Source organism: Acinonyx jubatus, chromosome D3 (genome assembly GCF_027475565.1).
Source record: "Acinonyx jubatus isolate Ajub_Pintada_27869175 chromosome D3, VMU_Ajub_asm_v1.0, whole genome shotgun sequence".
NCBI lineage: Eukaryota > Metazoa > Chordata > Mammalia > Carnivora > Felidae > Acinonyx > Acinonyx jubatus.
The window spans coordinates 47084318-47102957 of NC_069392.1; the positions used below are offsets into that span (position 1 = coordinate 47084318).

Consider the following 18640-nt stretch of genomic DNA (forward strand, 5'->3'; position numbering starts at 1 on the left):
CAGAGAGAGAAGGAAACAGAATCTGAAGCAGGCTCCAGGCTCTGAGCTGTCAGCACAGAGCCCGACGTGGGCTCGAACTCACAAGCCATGGGATCATGACCCGAGCCAAAGTCGGATGCTCAACCGACTGAACCACCCAGGTGCCCTCGCAATAACTACCATATTTTAAAATGTATATATCTTTCACACAGCAGTTGCAGTTCTAGGACTTTATCCTATAAATATACAGGTCTTCGTGTGCATATGTCCATGAATGCAAAACTGCATACGTATTTATTTGTTTACTTGCTTTTATTTTACAGGCATATTCACATCAGCATAGTTTTTAATACCGGAAGATTAGACATGACCTGTATTTCATTATAAGGGAATAGTTCAAATAAATTAGGGGCATCCATGAAAAAGAATGAAATACAGCCACCAAAAGCATAAGGCAGCTCTTTATGTACTGAGTGGTCTCCAAAATATATTTTTATATACTTATGTTCTCTAAGATATATCTTTAAGAGGGAAAAATATTAAACATAATACTACATAATATATGCCACCACTTGTATTTTTTTTTAAGAGTAAGACAAAAGAAAAAGGAATGTGAATATGCGTATGTTTTAGATACAGAGAATTATCTCTTGAAGGATACCCAGACACCAATGACTCTCTGGAACAAAGTATCTGGAGGTAAGGGCTGTATACCCTTTGGTACCTTTTGATTTTGGTACCAGAGACATACATTATCTTATTTTTTTTCAAATCAGTTAAACATTTTTAAAAAGGAATCTGAAACTGATGTTATCTGACCAAGATCAAAGAAGATATAAGTAGCTCTATGACTTAGATTTACAAAATAATAAAAAACAACACAAAAATAGGAAACTGAAAGACTAGATACAAATTTGTGTGCGCAAAAAAGTTGGCTAAGCTCTATTAAGGAGGTTTTAAATAAAGGAAACATAAGTAACTGGACCAATTTCTCCTACACCTAACTAGAACACTCTATAAGAGACTATTTTGGAAGCTCTACAGTGTTCTGGACAACCTATGTCATAACTAGTTGAAAAATCTCTGGTTTATAAAGAATGTAACTACTCCAGATGGCCTTATACAAAAACCCAAATGTCACGTTAACAATAATTACATTGCTGCTCAAGTGTTTCTCTGGCCTTAAGCTTGAATTTATATGGAGAAGTCAAAATTCTAATTAACAGTACGACCATAAAAAGTCACAAAACTCCTAACTCGCACTACCCTTCCAGTCCTAAAAGCAACAGGTCCTGATGAGCTAAATGTGGACTCACCAGAAGTTTCCTCTTGACTACAACATAACAAGTAGTTAGAGGTCTTTATTCCTATTTCTCCCCTCCCAGGGTGTGGGTCACGGGGGCCATGGACTGTGGCAAGCCCCCAAAGGAAACAGAAGACAGCCACTGAAACAGCATCACCCTTCTACACCATCAATCGCACACCCATCTTTTATAAACCGGGCTATCTGGCTTCTTTTGCTCTGTGTTCTCCTTTACTTCATTTTCTACACCCACTGTCCCTGGATACCAATGCTACCAACCAACACAATCAGCTAAGACAAGACTATCCTAAAGATGCTAATTACTAATTTTACAAATGAATTGCTTTGTTATTTCATTTACTTTCATTATTGCTATCTGTATAATACTTTGTTAATGAAAATAGCCTTTGTCTTTAGAAAGTAAAAATATTCTCACATTAAATGAAGAAAACAACCCACCAAGAATTATGGGTATGGGTTGTAGCTATTGTTGCAAAAACAAAAGAGTTTAATGATACTTTTCAGATTAAAAGTTCAAATCAGCAAAAGGTAACTAATTAAGCATCCAAGGGCCTGGAAGATACTCTAAATGGCTCCAAACTTAGAACGGAAAAATAGTAAAAGGAATAACTCATTATCTAAAACATCTGAAATTATTTTTCCTTTAAATTTGCTTTAATATCAATTTCCATATTTATATTATGCCATAAACATATATATTTGTAAAAATTTATACTCAGCTTCAATAGTATCAATGTGGAAATACTAAATATAATTCATTAGCACTTTACAGATTGTTTTCTTTCTTTTCCTCATGTGTTTTTTCCAGCAATACTGTTTCTGAGACCAGTAAATTTTTAAGTAAATACAAAACCCAAGGAAATGTTATAATACCTTTATAATCTATAAAGAGATTTTAATTCTTAAGTCATGGCGCAATGCCTTTTTTTCCAAAAAGCTTCTAAAGCCAGCTGTTATTGCATAGTTTCAGACAGACTAAATTTAGCCAGTTCTGTTCATCAGAGGAATGCTGTGTGTCAGCTACATCAAAGCCCAAGGGCAGCCTGATAAACACTGAATACAGGTCACGTAGCTCTGTAGCTAACAAACTCTAAGAGAGCTTGTACTCGGGGGCATTCAAAGCAGTTTTGTCATCAACAATCTAGTATCCCTTGAGCCCCCATGTCGTTTCAGTTGCTAAGCAACTCTGGTGTTAATGTCTTAGAGGAGAAAAACTTACCAGGCATCTGGCCGTTCATCTGGTTCTGCATGTGTGGTGCAGGAGGACCCCCACCTACCATTCCATCTGAAGGCATGTTGTGAGAGCGTGGAGGTGGGGGAGGGCCGCTCTGATTCATCCCTCCAGGACCCATAGGCATATTCTGTGTGGGTGGCTGAAAGAAGACAGTTTAGTAAAACAAGAGAAACAGTTAGACTAATATATTAAAGATGCATGTAACAGTTGCCTGTACTATTAAACTAAATAGGAACAAAAACACAAATACATTTCAACTTATTCTAATGCATTTTAATAACAATTATTTACATCAAATTTAATATGACCCCCAAACTTAACAAGATCATTAGTGTGAAGATATCTTCTGACCACCTCAGACCAAAAGAACACAATTAAAGTATATTTTACGTTATAAAATCTCGATAGTGAAAATAAGTTTTTTAAATATTCTATACCAAAATTCACATTTGTTTATATACTAGGATTTTAATGTGTTCACTGTTGTTACTTAAATTATGTTTTAAAAATTAAGTTTCCTTTCATTATTAATATATTTAGACATATTTACTATTAATGATGGATTTTACCTGAAAAGTCACTGTAACAAAAATTTATGAAAGGACAGGAAGCCCCTAAATATGATATACTTTGTACTGTTTGAGGGGGAAATAAATTTTGGCAAGGGAATGTTTTAAACCACGAAGACTCAGTTCAGTCCAACATTTTTGTGCCGACAACTCCTATAGATCGGAAACATTACTGATGGCCTCCAAGGGTACAGAGACAGCTGCCTCAAAAGGATGCCTTTGGCAAATTTCCTAATGAAAGTGTGAAGAAAATCACTGACTAACCTTGAAAGTTCACAAAAGGGCGAAAGGAAAAACACAGATACAAGGTGGTCTGCAACACCTGGTTCCCTTCTTGGGGATATTTTGGTGAAGAAAGCAAATGGTTAGTTTCTTTCCAAATCCCCATTTTTAAGACTACAGGAGGAGAAGGAGCTATTATTTACAGATCTATTTCTGCCTTCTTTCTCTACCTCTCTATGTTCTAAAAACAATGTTGGCTCCCATACTTGTCATTCTCTTCCTCCCACATTTTTTTATGTTTATTTATTTAATTTGATAAAGAGTGCAAGTGGGGAGGGGCAGAGAGAGGGAGACAGAGAATCCCAGGCAGGGCTCCGCGTGCTGCTAGCACAGAGCCCAACACAGGGCTCAATCCCACAAACCGTGAGATCATGACCTGAGCCAAAACCAAAAGTTGGACACTCAACAACTAAGCCACTCGGGTGTCCTTCTCCCACATTTTTACGTGGCTACTTAGTTACTGTTTCTGTACCATCTCGATTTTGTGAACACAATCCTCTCTGATACCCTTAACCGATAAAACACTGTCTTGTAGTCATCACACGTAAATACTCCAATCGCCAACCATTTAACATCACCAACATTTACACAAATAACCAAGTACAACTCTAATATCACCCATTTAAAATTCACAGTCTTGGAGTGCCTGGATGGCTCAGTCAGTTGAGCATCCAACTCTTAATTTCAGCTCAGGTCATGATCCTAGGGCTGTGGGATCGGGCCCAGGAGGGGGCCCCACATCAGGCTTTGTACTGAGCATGGAGCCTATATAAGATTCTCTCTTTCCCTCTGCCCCTCTCTCCCACTCATGCTCTCTTTCTAAAATAAATAAAATTCAAAAACAAATTTAAAAACAAATAAGTAAATAAATAGAATTCAGAGTCTTAGTTCCTTTACTACTAAATCTAGAAAATAACTGCTCTTTATTAAATATTTTTTCTTCAATTCTCATTTTAAATTCTTCATCCACTTCAGATTCTTTAAACACTTAATAACGTTGTTCAGAATTTTAAAAAATTACCAAACATCAACTCAGTGTCACATATCTTACTTTGAAATGATCCTTTACTATCCTTCAAATATGGCTGACTGTGACCTTCTTCTCATTTGAAAATAAAAATCCTGCCTTCTATATTCTTGCCCAAATTCTCTGCTGAAAATGTTATGTTCCCACTCTCAATAGGTAAGAGCTTTTTCATTTTCTTGCAACACATTTAATGAAACATCAGTATTCATGGCTCCCATCGTAATAGAGTAGCTTCTATCAAACTAACCCATCTGCCAATAAAAGTTACATAATCTACACAAATGTAAAAATTGTTTGAAGGCACTGAAGAGCAATCTACACGGAGAGAAACAGGAGGGGCTACAACTCTTGAAAGAAGGGAAGCACAGAAGATCAGCTCCTCCAAACACCTTGGCTTTTTCCCTAACTTTGCTGTGTAACAAGAAAACAGAGCCCGAGCAGAGGTGGCAGCCCTACTGGACTGAGAAGGAGGAGGAATTCTGGACTATCAGAAAGCTAGAACCTGAAGAACAAAATCCCAGAGTGGAAGAACCACAAACAGGATGAAAATTCACAAAAACTAGCATAGAATAGCAGTTAAGAGGCTAAAGAGCTGAGCAGAAATTTCAGCTTCTGCCCAGGGCTAGGGAAACAAAAGACTGGCAGTAGTCCCTACCAAGTCAGAAAGGCCTTTGTAAACAACGCAAGCTCTCTGTTGAGACTTCAAAAAAGGCTCTTCTTAGATTAAGGTCAAAACAACTATATCAGCCCTAACAACTCTTAGAGACAACGCTCAGTACTCAAGGTACTCTAAGTACTTCACCTTCCAAAGGAAAACTTAACTCTCTTTGGAATTAGATAACACCAAGTAGAGCTCCACAATTGTTCATTCATAAGTCTGGCATTCAATGAAAAGTTACAAAGCATTCCAAAAACAAGAATAAACGGACAATACTCATTAGGATGGCTATAATTTTTTTTTAAAAACTACAGAAAGTAACAAGGGTTGGCAAGAATGTGGAAAAAATGAAACTCATACATGCTGGCAGGATTGTAAGGGGTGCAGCCACTATGGAAAACAATTTGGCAATTCCTCAAAAAGTTAAACACAGAGTTACCATATGACACAGCAACCCCACTTCTGGTACAGACCCAAGAGAACTGACGACACAGAGTCACACAAAACTTGCACACAAATGTCATGGTAGCATTATTCATAATAGCCAAAAAAACAAAAAAACTCAGAAACAATTCAAATGTCTATTAAATGATAGATAAACAAAAACATTCATACAATGGAATACTATTCAGCCACAAATGAAATGAAGTATCAATACTTCAACATACAACATAGATGAATCTTGAAAACATTATGCTAAGTGAAAGAAGTCAGACTCAAAAGGCCACACATTTGTATAATTCCATTTGTATGAAATATCCAAAATAGGTAAATCCAGCAAGAAAGAATGTAGACTAATTAGATGTTACCAGGGAATGGACAGAGGGAAAACTGGGATTGAATGCCCACATTTATGAGGTTTCTTTTTGAGTTGATGAAAATGTTTTGGAATTAGACAGTGGTGATGGTCGGATAGCACTACGAATATACTAAAAACCAATGAATTGTATTCTTCAAAAAGTTAAAATGGTGAATTTCATGTTATGTGAATTTTATCTCAAATTTTTGTAAAAAAAAAAAAGAATAGATGAACAACTAAAAGAAATAACAGAACACAGAAAAAGACACTCAGGTCATTCATATTTTGGAGTTATCTGAGAGACCTTAAAATAACTGACCAATATGCTCAGTGGTTAAAAAAAAAAAAAAAGGATAGATGGAGAATTTCAGCAAAGTACTAGAATTCTTAGAAAAGTCAAATGGAAATTCCAGAACTGGAATATACAATCAATGAAATTAAGAACTCACTAGTTTAGAAAGAGCAAAATAGAAGATTGGTAAGCTGAAAAAAATGTATAAAAAATATGACACACCAAGAAACATAAAGGCACGAACATTAAAAAAATAAAAGCATAAAGACATGTACAACATGCTACAATGGTTTAACACACATCTAACGGGAGTTAGAAAAGCAGAGTAAATGAATCATAGGCAATATTTGAAAAATACCAGTCAAAAATTTTCCAAAGCTAACACAAGTCTCTAAGCAGACATGCGAAGTTCTATAAACCTCACCAGAATATGAAGAAAACGATACCCAAGTCAAAGTCTTAAAAACCAAAGTCAGAAAAAATCTTAAAAGTAGTCAGAAAAAATAAGACACATTATCTTCAGGAGAAGGACAAGACTAACGACATTTTTTTTTGTCAGAAATAAATGAAATAGAAGACAATAAAATGACATCTTTAAAATGCTAAGACAAAACAAGAAAATAAAATAAACCAACCAATCTGGAGTTCTATAAGAGAAAATATCTTCAAGTGACATGAAGATGCATTAGTAAGAGCTTCAAATAAACAAAAGCTGAGAGAACTTGTTACAGATGAAGGAAATTCATCAAGCTAAAGGAAAATAACCCCAGATGGCAGCACAGAAGTAGAGGACTTAATACAGAGAAATGGAAAGGTAAGTGTTTAGACAAATACAAATTAATATTGATATTTAGAATAATTGTAACAAAGGCTTATATGGTTTAAACAGACATAAAAGTATAAAATATATGACAGAACTAACACAAAAGACAAACACAAAAAGGAATAAGTTAAGTACACTGTTCTAAGTCTCTTGTATTTTTCAGCAAGGGCTAGAAGTACAAATTTAGACTGGAATCTTTATGAATCCAAAATGTACACTGTAATTTCACATGCAACTACTTAAAAATGCATACACATATAAAAATGTACAGCTAAAAAACTAGTAGAGAGGAAAAAATAATGCTTGATTAGTTCAAAGAAAGGCAAGGAAGAGACCAATAGAAAACTAATACCAGGCTGATATTCTCAAATCCTATTATATCATGTTCTGCGTTAAATGTATCTGGACCCAACATTTCACTTAGATAACAAATATTATCAGATTGGATTTTTAAAACACCCAACTATATTCTGTTTACAAAAGATCCACTTTAAGGACATACACATGTTAAAAGAAAAAGATAGTATGCAAACACTAACAAAAGTATGGTGATATCATTATATTTATATCAGTTGACTTAAATCAAAAAACACTACTTGAAATACTAGAGGAATACTTCATTATGATAAAAGGATCAGTTCAACAGGAATACGTAACAATCATAAATTTCTATACATCCTGTAACACCACTTCAAAGTCTATAAAGCAAAAGTTAACAGAACCAAAAGGAAAAACAGAAAAACCCATAATAATGGCTTCATTTTAACACACTTCTTCTAGTAACTGGTAGAATAATGAGACCAAAACAAAAATGAAAAACCCTAAGACTATAAAAGATGTGAAATCACGGCTATTAACTCAATTAGTATATGTAAAATACTATACACAGCACCTGCATAATATACATTCTTCCCAAGTACTCATGACATAGACCAAACTAGACCATATAAAGGGCCATAGAGCAAGTCAACAAATAACAAAAGATTGAAATAATATAGAGTATGTTTTCTGAGCACAGTGGAATTGAACTAGAAATCAATAACAGAAATGAAGAAATCACAAAAAAAATTTAAAAATATTATTAACTGAATGATAATGAAAATGAAACATCAAAATCTGTGAGATGCAGTTAAAGCTATGCTAAAAAGACAATTTGTAGCTTTAAAATGCATATTTATAATGCATGTTTAAGAAAAGTAAAAAAAAATAATGATAAAAGCTTCCATTTCAAGCAGCTAGGAAAAGACAGCATACCAAACCCAAAGTATACAATGAAGGAAGTAACATAGATGGATACAAAACTAAGCAAATCATATGAATTCTTCCAGAGAACACAAAAAGGAGAACAATTCCCAATTCTTTTATGAGGTCACCAAACCTATGATATCAAAACCTAACAGGGACATTACTAGAAAGACATCTACAAGCCAAACTTTCTCATGAACAAAAATCCTAACAAAATTTTAGCAAACCATGAAACTCAGACTGTATTAAAAAGATGATGCATTATATAACCAATGGACTTGGTTATATAAGAATGCAAGCTGATTTAACTTCTGGAAATTAATCCTTGTAACTTGCAAAATTACCAAAATAAAATCCATATAATTATCTCAATATATAAAGGAATATTATTTGATAAAATTCAATACCTACTCATAATACAAACTTTTAAAAATTAAGACTAGAGGAGCATTCCTAATCCAATAAATCTAATTTACAAAAATTTATTATCTTATTGATGAAATATTGGAGTCTTTGAATTCAGGAATAAGAGTATCCATTAACACCATATCTATTCAACATAATAAATAAACCCATAAACAAATCAATAGCATTAAGAATAAAGTTAAAAAAAGTAAAAAAAAATTGGGAAAGACACATAATTGTCATTATTCACATTTGACATGACTGAGTGCACAGAAAGCCAAGAGAATCTGTAACAAATTATTAGAATAATTGTACACAAGATCAATATATGAAAATCAACTGTATTTTCTATGTATTTCCAACAAACTAGAAAATGAACTTTTAATAATAACAGCATACATAATAACATCGAAAAATTCAATAACTAGGAATGAATCTAGAAAGATGTGCAATAGCTCTACAATGCAACACTGCTGAAAGAAATTAAACGCTTACTAAAAGGAGGGATATACCATTTTTATTGACTAGAAGGCTCAATATAGTGAAGATACCAGTTTCCCCAATGCTGACCTAGAAATTCCATGCAATCTCAATCACAATCCCAGGAGGCTTTTTGAAGAAAATTCACAAGCTTATTCTAGAATTTATATGGAAATGCACAGAAATTAGAATAGCCAGGATGCTCTTGAAAAAGACCACCACAAACTGCTATACTAATTTGAGATATGTTGTTAGCATAAGGATAAATAAACACACCAACAGTAGTGAGAAATAGATCCACACATACAGTCACCGTACTTATAATAAAACAACTTATATTCAATGGGTAAAAAATGCTATTTTCAATCAATGGTACTGTATCAGTTGAATATTATATGAACAAAAATGAACCTTGACTCCTAGACTCAGATCATACACAAATTTAATTTGCAATGGATCATGGATTAAGAAAAAAACGTTTCGAAGAAAACAGAAGCATATCTTCATGACCTTGATACAACAAACTATTTCTCAAGATACAGAAAGAAAACAAAGATTGATAAATTGGATTTCATTTCAGTTAGAAACCCTCTTCATATAAACACACCATAAAGAGAATAAAAAGACAATTTTCAAAATGAGAGAAGATAGCAAAGTGAAGAAAACAATTAACAGAATTTAGAAAAAAGGCAACCTATGGAATGAGAAAACATTTGCAAATGACATATCCGATAAAGGTTTAGTATCCAAAATACATAAACAACTTACAAACCTCAACACCCAAAAAGCAAATAATCCAATTAAAAAATGAGTAGAAGACATGAACAAACATTTCTCCAAACAAGATACACAGATGGCCAACACACACGAAAAGGTGCTCAACATCACTCATCATGAGGAAAATACAAATCAAAACTACAATGCAGTACCACCTCACACCTGTCAGAATGGCTAAAATCAACAACAATGAGGTGTTGGCAAGGATGTGGAGGAAAATGAACCCTCCTGCACTGTTGGTGGGAATGCAAACTGGTGCAGCCACTTTGGAAAACAATATGGAGGTTGCTCAAAAGGTTAAAAATAGAACTACCCTAGACCTAGCAATACTACTGGGTATTTACCCTAAGAATACAAAAACAAACAGAAACCCATGGGGAGGGGAAGGAAAAAAAAAAAAAAAAAGAGGTTAGAGTGGAAGAGAGCCAAAGCTTAAGAGACTCTTAAAAACTGAAAACAAACTGAGGGTTGATGGGGGGTGGGAGGGAGGTGAGGGTAGGTGATGGGTACTGAAGAGGGCATCTTTTGGGATGAGCACTAGGTGTTGTATGGAAACCAATTTGACAATAAATTTCATATATTAAAAAAAACAAAAACAAAAACACGAATTCAAAGGGATACATGCACCCTGATGTTTACAGCAGCATTATTTACCATAGCCAAGATACAGAAGCAGCACAAGTGTCCATCAACTGATGCATGGATAAAGAAGATGCCGTGTATACATATAATGAAATATTATTCAGCCGTAAAAAAAAAAAAAAAATGAAATCTTGCCAGCTGCAAAGACATAGGTAGAGCTGGAGACCATAATGCTAAGCAAGGTAAGTCAGTCAGATAAAGACAAATACCATATGATTTCACTCATATGTGGAATTTAAGAAACAAAAACAAATGAGCACAGGGGGAAAAAGAAAACAAACCAAGAAACAGACTCTTAACTACAGAGAAGTGATGGTTATCAGAGAGAGGTGAGTGAGAGGATGGGTTAAATAGGTGATGAGGATTAAGGACTGCACTCGTAGTGAGCACCGGGTGTTGTATGGAATCATGGAATCACTGTATTGTATACCTGAAACTACTACTACACTGTATGTTAACTAACTGGAATTAAAACCTTAAGAGGCAGCTGGGTGGCTCTGTTGGTTAAGCATCTGACTGCAGCTCAGGTCATGATTTCACGGCCCACAGGTTCAAGCCCTGCATCGGGCTCTGTGCTGACAGCTCAGAGCCTGGAGCCTGCTTCAGATTCCGTGTCTCCCTCTCTCTTTGCCCCTCCCCCACTCATGCTCTGTCTCTCTGTGTCTCTCGAAAATGAATAATGTTAAAAAATTTCAAATAAAAGTAAAAATAAAATAAACACTTTAAAAAAGGGAAAAAATATTACATAGCCAACAGAAGATTTATATCCAGAACATATAAAGAACTCCTATAAATCAATAATAATAATAAAAAAAGTCAACCCAATAAAAAATGGACAGAAAGGGGCATCAGGAAACTTTTTTGCGATGACAACACTGTTCTATATATTAAAAAAAATTTTTTTGTTTATGTTTATTTATTTTTGAGAGAGAGAAACAGAATGTGAGCAGGGGAGGGGCAGAGAGAGAGGGAGACACGGAATCTGAAGCAGGCTCCAGGCTCTGAGCTGTCAGCACAGAACCCGATGTAGGGCTCGAACTCATGAGCCATGAGATCATGACCTGAGCTGAAGCTGAACGCTTAACCGACTGAGCCACCCACGTGCCCCAATATATCTTTAAAAAAAAAAAAAAAAGCCTTTTTATTTATTTTGAGAGAAAAAGGGATCACAAGTGGGAGAGGGGCAGGGGGAGAGAGAGAGAGAGGGAGAATCCCAAGCAGGTTCTGCACTGTCAGTGTAGAGCCAGATGTAGGGCTCTAACTCATGAACTACAAGATCATGACCTGAGCCAAAGTTTGACGCTTAACCAACTGAGCCACCCAGACACACCTGTTCTATATCTTAACTGTAGTGATAATTACACAGATTTGTAAAAATTCATCTATACAATTAAAATGAGTCAATCTTATTTTATGTGAATTACACCTCAAATGTCACTTTTTCAAGAAAGCCTTCCCTGACTATCAGAATAGTCAGGCTTCATTATCTGCTCCCATAGTCCTAGGTGCCCTTCCTTCATAGCATTCACTACAACTGTCATTTAAAATGTTTGTGGGGGCACCTGTATTGTCTCAGTCAGTTAAGCGTCAAGACTTTGGCTCAGGTCATGATCACAGTTAGTGAGTTTGAGCCCTGCATCAGGCTCTCTGCTGTCAGTGCTGAACCTGATTCAGATCCTCTCTCACTCTCTCTGCCCTTTCCCTGCTTGCACTCTCTTTCAAAAAATAAATAAAAACACTTACAAAATAAATTAAAAAAATAAAATGTCTGTGCAATTACTTAACGTCTGATTTTTGCATCATATGTTAAGTTCTGTAGGGATTGGGTCCATGATTATACTTGCGTATTGCTGTAGGCCCCAATCATCTAGTATCAAACAAAGGTACTCAAGAATATTTACTAAATGAAAAAGTTACTTTGAAATACAAGCAACATTTCAAATTTGATTAGGGACCAATATTTTTGTGGTAACTTTCATAATGATTTTTATTGTCAACACTGCCTAATTCTCTACATTCCTCATCTCCATTTGGAAGTCTATCAGATATTTCAAACCTGAAATCTACAACACCGAATCCCTGGTATCTCCACTACAACCGTTCACCCAAATCCCTTTACCCAGGAGTCTCAGTTGATTACAATTCCCTCATTCCAGTTGCTCTGCTGAAAACCATGGAGTCATCCCTTACACCTCTCTTATTCTCATCCTTTGCCCCCCACATTCGATTTTTAGATATCTTTTAGACTCTACCTCTAAAATATACCTACAATTTTTCCATTTCTACCACCTCCCCTTCTGTTACCACCCTGGTACGAGCCACCATCACATCTCTCATGTTGATTACTGCAACAGCCTCCTAACTGGATGCCATGTTTTGATCCATGCTCCTCTATCATAAATTTTCCACAAAGGAAACAGAATGAACTTATTAAAACATGGCTGTTCACTCTTCTGCTCAAAATCCTCCAAGAGCTTCCAATTTCAAGGAAAAAAAACTAAAGTCCTTACAACAGTTTACAAGACAGGATTTGTCCATACAACTTCCTTACTTTTTCCTGTCATAGCCATAAGCTTCATGTTGTTCCCTGAACAAGCCAGGCCGAGTTTCACTTCAGGACCTTTCCACTGTTTGTTTTCTCTGCCTAAAACATTCTTCATCAAGTCTTTGCTCAAATGTCACTTTCTCAATGAGGTCCTCCTGACCACTCTGCCTCATACTGCAAATTCCATCCTCCACCTCCAGCATTCCTAACGCATCTCTCCCTGCCCTATGTTTTCCTTTTCCATAGTTCTTATTATCTTCTAATAAGCTATATGATTTAATCATTTATTATGCCTGCCTTGCTTGCTAGAATGTAAAACTCAAGAAAATGGGAGTATTTGTCTATTTTGTTAACTGATGTTTCAAAAAATACCTATTGCCTGACACATAGTAGCCACTTAATATTTAGTAAATAAATGAACTCTCAAACTTAAATGATCTACTATAAAATTAAAAACAATTCTGACTATAAATTATGTTCTATGTGTCTTTAAAATATAAACATATCACTGTAAAATATAATTTTTAGTTTAATAATCCTTCATCTGTGTAACTATCATTTGTATAACTGTCATTAGTATGGTTCCCCACAAGGAGACAGTAAAATGACACAAATAGGAGATCTAAAAATAATTATTAAGCAAAACAGGAAACATATGTATAAAATACTGCCAAAAGCTGATTGATGACCAATACATATACAAATGAAAGTGTTGGACTGGTCAACCAAGAATGGATCCAAAACCCTCATCAGTATTATATTTGCCTTACTTCCTAGTCCTATGTAAGTCTCACCAAAAATGAGCTCTAAACATAACTGAAACAGTTCACAAAGATCTCCCTGATTTCTCATTCATTCCCATAAGAAATGTCAGCATGCCATCATGGGTAGCCTTGAAATGATGCAGGCTTTTGAACTTATTAAATGATTTCTTCAATTTAATAATCTTATCATGTTGTCACAGTATCTTGTCCTTCAAGTAAGAGAGCTAATACAGAATTTAGTCCCACTATAAAATCTGACCAATTGAACTTTCATAACTAATAATGCCTTCCACTGATTTTCATAGCATGATGATTCTCCAAACTTCCTAAAGGAGTTAAACCCCAGAATGACTCACTCACTAACAATATACTCCCCAGTTAGTAACAGGTTCCCCAGAAATTCAACCTTTATTTTATGAAACAGCAAACACCTCCACCATAACAAATAGAACATTAGACTATCTCCACTATGGAAAACTAAGCCCATCTAACTTTAATGAGGTTAATTACTAAACAGTCCAGAATCTTAGAGAATAATTTCCTTCTTCCCAGACCAGAATTCTCTACAATATACTTCAAAAAACAACTAATCCACTCCCAAAACATGGGAGTATAGGACTCTAAGCCTTTCCTAAGGTTGTAATAATACCATCCGTTAAGAAACAAGAGTGTATGTATTTGTTTAATCTTGAATTTATTATTTTTACATTTATACCAATCTGGATAAATTACAAAACTAATGTGTAATCACTAAGAAACCATGCAAATAAGAAACATTGCTAAAAATTGATATGCATACTTCCAGAAACTTATTAAAAATTCATATATATGTATTTTCAGTTTTTACAAGTAGAATTACACTATTCTCTGATTTCTTTCATTCTTCTTTAGGAATTATTCTTGATCAACATACAATTCAATCTCCTTCAAGAGGGACGAATTCAACTATATAAGCCATATATATATACACATATATATATACACATATATATATACACACACATACATATACATATACACATATACACACATACGTATATATACACATATACATATACACACACACAAACTTACTTTACATTTTATTTTAATTTTTATTTTATTTTATATTTTATGTGTGTATATATATATACACATATACATATATATATACACACACACACACATTTACTTTTTTTTTTTGAAAGAGAGAGACAGCACAAGTGACCGAGGGGCAGAGAGAGCAAAAGAGAGACAGAAAATCCCAGGAGGGGCAGAGAAAGAGAGAGAGGGAAGCAGGGCTCACCCAAAGCAGGATTCGTACTCCCCCGAAGCAGGGCATGAGCTCACCTGATGTGGGACTTGAACTCACGAACTATGAGATCATGACCCGAGCTGAAGTCAGATGCTTAACAACTGAGTCATGCAGGCACCCCATAAGCTATATTTTTACCTACTCCCAATACTGAGACTAGCTCCCTAGTTTGTTTTTATTTTGCCAGTATAAACAATGCTTAAATTAAGAGCCCTGTACAAATACTTTTCTGTACTTATTCCATGTAAATAAGAGTGAATTACTTAATTTCCAACATTTAGGTTCTTTTCTTTCTTAATTATATGGCAAAGAAATGTTTCTCCTTAGAGAAGTGAGCTAGATACATTGTTTTCAATTATGATGAAGAGACAATCTTTAAGTTCCTTACTTAGTACATATGGAAACCACTTTTACTGATTTAACAATACAGTTCTGCCAAAAAAAATGTATTTATGCACACATACACACAAATATTTATATTCCTCACAGCAAGATATAGCCAATTGCTATACATATCTAGACTCAACTAGACAGTGCTTGAATTTCATATATACTATCCAGCAAAGAGTTAACATGATTTTTGCTAAGATTCTGAAATGACAGGATAGGCAATAATATTGGCAAAATACTCCCTATACTAATCCAGAGAACGTGCTTCCATAATTCGGTTCTCCACAAAATACAGGGTCACCTCCTTTGTGAAACGTTTCCTAACACTCAACAGCAAAACCTATCACTTCTACTATGGAAAATGTACTTTAAATGTCCAGTACTTCTTTTTTTTTTTTTTTTTAATGTCCAGTACTTCTAAAATAACATATATTACACTGTAGTATTACCATCGGTTGAGAGTTGTCTTTAATTTCATTTACAGAACTTTCTGGCACATAAAAGATTTTAAATATTTTTAAAAGGATGAAATTAAGTATCTTCTTTATAGTTTCCTCCTTTGTTTTTATTCTCAATGAAGTCTTCCCCACCTCAAAATCAGACATATAATTGATGTCTTTATACTAAATCTCATACAAATACAGAATTAAAAAGACATTTCACTTGTGGTCGTGCTTCTGTTTTTAAAACTAAAATGTTTTAATTAGACGCTTCTTATTGTGCAGCACCATACTATGCACAAGAGGAAGACTTGGAAACTAGCTGTAGCAGGTGAGTAAATCACAGATGACCACAACATTTCTGAGTAAAAGAACTCAGTGTTTATGCTACTCACTTGAGATAGGAAGTATAAAAAGTCAAGCTTGTGGGCTTTTTTTCTTTTAGCAGCAGGAAACAACAGAGGGTGAGCTGAGGGAAATGGAGTCTTGCCCACACTGTGTTGGGAGACCTGTGGAATATCCAAATGGATAGGTCTACTGGAAGATGTATTCATGTTTCCCACTCAGGCAAGAAGATACATATTTGGAAGTCATTGATGTATACATGGAACCTAAAGTCAGGAATGTAAGAAACCAGGAGTATGGATGAAATCTCCCCAAAAGAGTATATATGGTAAAGAGATGTTCAAGAACAGAATGTCAACATTTGATGGGAATGTTAAAGAAGCTGAATAGCTAGAAAGGTAAAATAAAAAAAAAAAAAAACTATCACAAAGTCAAACAACAAAAGTTTCAAAAGAGAAAAAAGACAGTATCATAATGACTAAACACACATTATGATGTTTATCAAACAGTCAAAACTTAAAAATCCTTCAAATGATGTCAATATTTAAGAAAGTTCTTTCCATACTTCTAAGTAAGAATTTAAACACTTTCACTATTTTTTTTAAGTTTATTTATTTTGAGAGACAGAGAGAGGAGGGGCAGAGAGAGAGGCAGAGAAACAATCCCAGGAACTCACAAACCAGAGCCGAAACCAAGAGTTGGACACTTAACCGACTGAGCCACCCAGGTGCCCTGTAAACACTTTCATTTTTAAAAAATGTAACTAAAAAAATAAAACAGTGTGCTATGGCAAGGTTCTACATGCATAGAAAAAAGGAAAAGCATGTGTTTATATCGGCTTTTCTTTGCATAAAAAGGTGTAAGATAAAGATGAGAGTAGAATTTTGTATGACTTTTTGTAGTTTTTGATGTTCTAACCACATCAAAGTATCACCTATGCTAAAAGTTAAGGTAAAATTTACACATGATGTACACTCTGCTCACATGTAAGATGTTCCACAGCTCTGACCACGTGTTCCTTCACTTCGGGTGGGTCAAACCTGTAAGCAATGAATTCTGGAATACCGAATTTCAGCCAATGAATTACCATAGCACATAAATGCTCTGCCAGCACAGTCACCGCATCTGAAGACTCTGTGTGACCACTTTTCCTGAAGCATGTGGAATGAAAGGTTCAGCAAGTGCTGCCTGAGGGCTGCTGAGAACATTGAGTGTGCCTCACCAAAAAAAAAGGCAACTTAGGAAATACGAAATGTAAGACGACTGTACTTACCCTAAATCAATTTTTATTAATAGTCCAGACTTTTATTCTTTGTACAGAATACCTGACAAACAAAAGTTATCTTTAAAAAGCTTAAAATTCAAGAAGTACATCTAGTTAAATTAGGAATTTTTAAAAACTTAATACTCATAATGAATTCAGTGAAAAGCAAGATAAGTAATTCCTAACAGCCTTCAATCTTCTTTTAAAATTAACAGACATGCTGATATACTCAATCTCAGTGAATGTCAAGGCAGGTCGAGTCTCCACTCTCTCCCTTACCCTTCATATGTATTGAGTGATTGAATCCTGCCAGTCTTACTTCAAATACTCCTGAATCTGACTTTTCTTCCAATTTATACTTTCTAGCTGTGTACTACCTTCATCTTCATCATCACTATTTCCTGTGTAGCTCCCTCCATGCTGCACACCATGAATTGTTTTATTTAATCCTCATAACAACATTATAGAATAAGGATTATCTTCCTCGTATCGCAAAAATGGTTTGTGGTCTACAACATCAAATGAAGTTGCCAGTACAGGAATAGGAATGTTTTCCTAAATTTTGTGTATCCCCAGAATGTCACCGGATACTTCATTTAAAAAGCATGGAAATATAAGGTCTTCAATTCTTATATGCACAGTAGAATCACCTAAGAAGCTTTTAAAATATGCAGCCGAGGCAGAGAAACACGAGACTATGACTGTCCAGGTTCTTTCCATCTCTAAAATTTTCAATACTGAGAAATATTTCCAAACTGTATGCCTTAAAATGAACTACAATAAAAAGATTCTTGTCTCCCCCAAGTTTTTCCCCAATAAAAATTAACAAAAACTTCCCTTGATTTAAAGTTTTCTCTCATAAGTCTTTCCTAAAACTGATGGTGCCCACCACTTCATATGTACTAAAACCGGCAGACGACAAAAATAAGTGAACAATAACTAACATTAGGCTAATAGTTAAAAATGCAATTTCTTCGAAGTACATTTGAGAAGGAAAGCAAAGACTTACACATAGCACAGTCATATTTTCTACTGACAAAATGTTCCTGGTCCACATGATGA

General features: G+C 34.8%; 1 protein-coding gene across 5 annotated transcripts in view; it reads right to left on the minus strand.

The window, feature by feature from the left end:
* Positions 1 to 18640, minus strand: part of SS18 (SS18 subunit of BAF chromatin remodeling complex) — an 87473-nt gene that overhangs the window by 45072 nt on the left and 23761 nt on the right. For all 5 annotated transcript variants that reach the window (XM_027068676.2, XM_015076147.3, XM_015076149.3 and 2 more), the window contains exon 4: positions 2523 to 2676. In XM_027068676.2, the coding sequence (XP_026924477.1) occupies positions 2523 to 2676 (154 nt within the window). The remainder of the gene's footprint in view (positions 1 to 2522; positions 2677 to 18640) is intronic.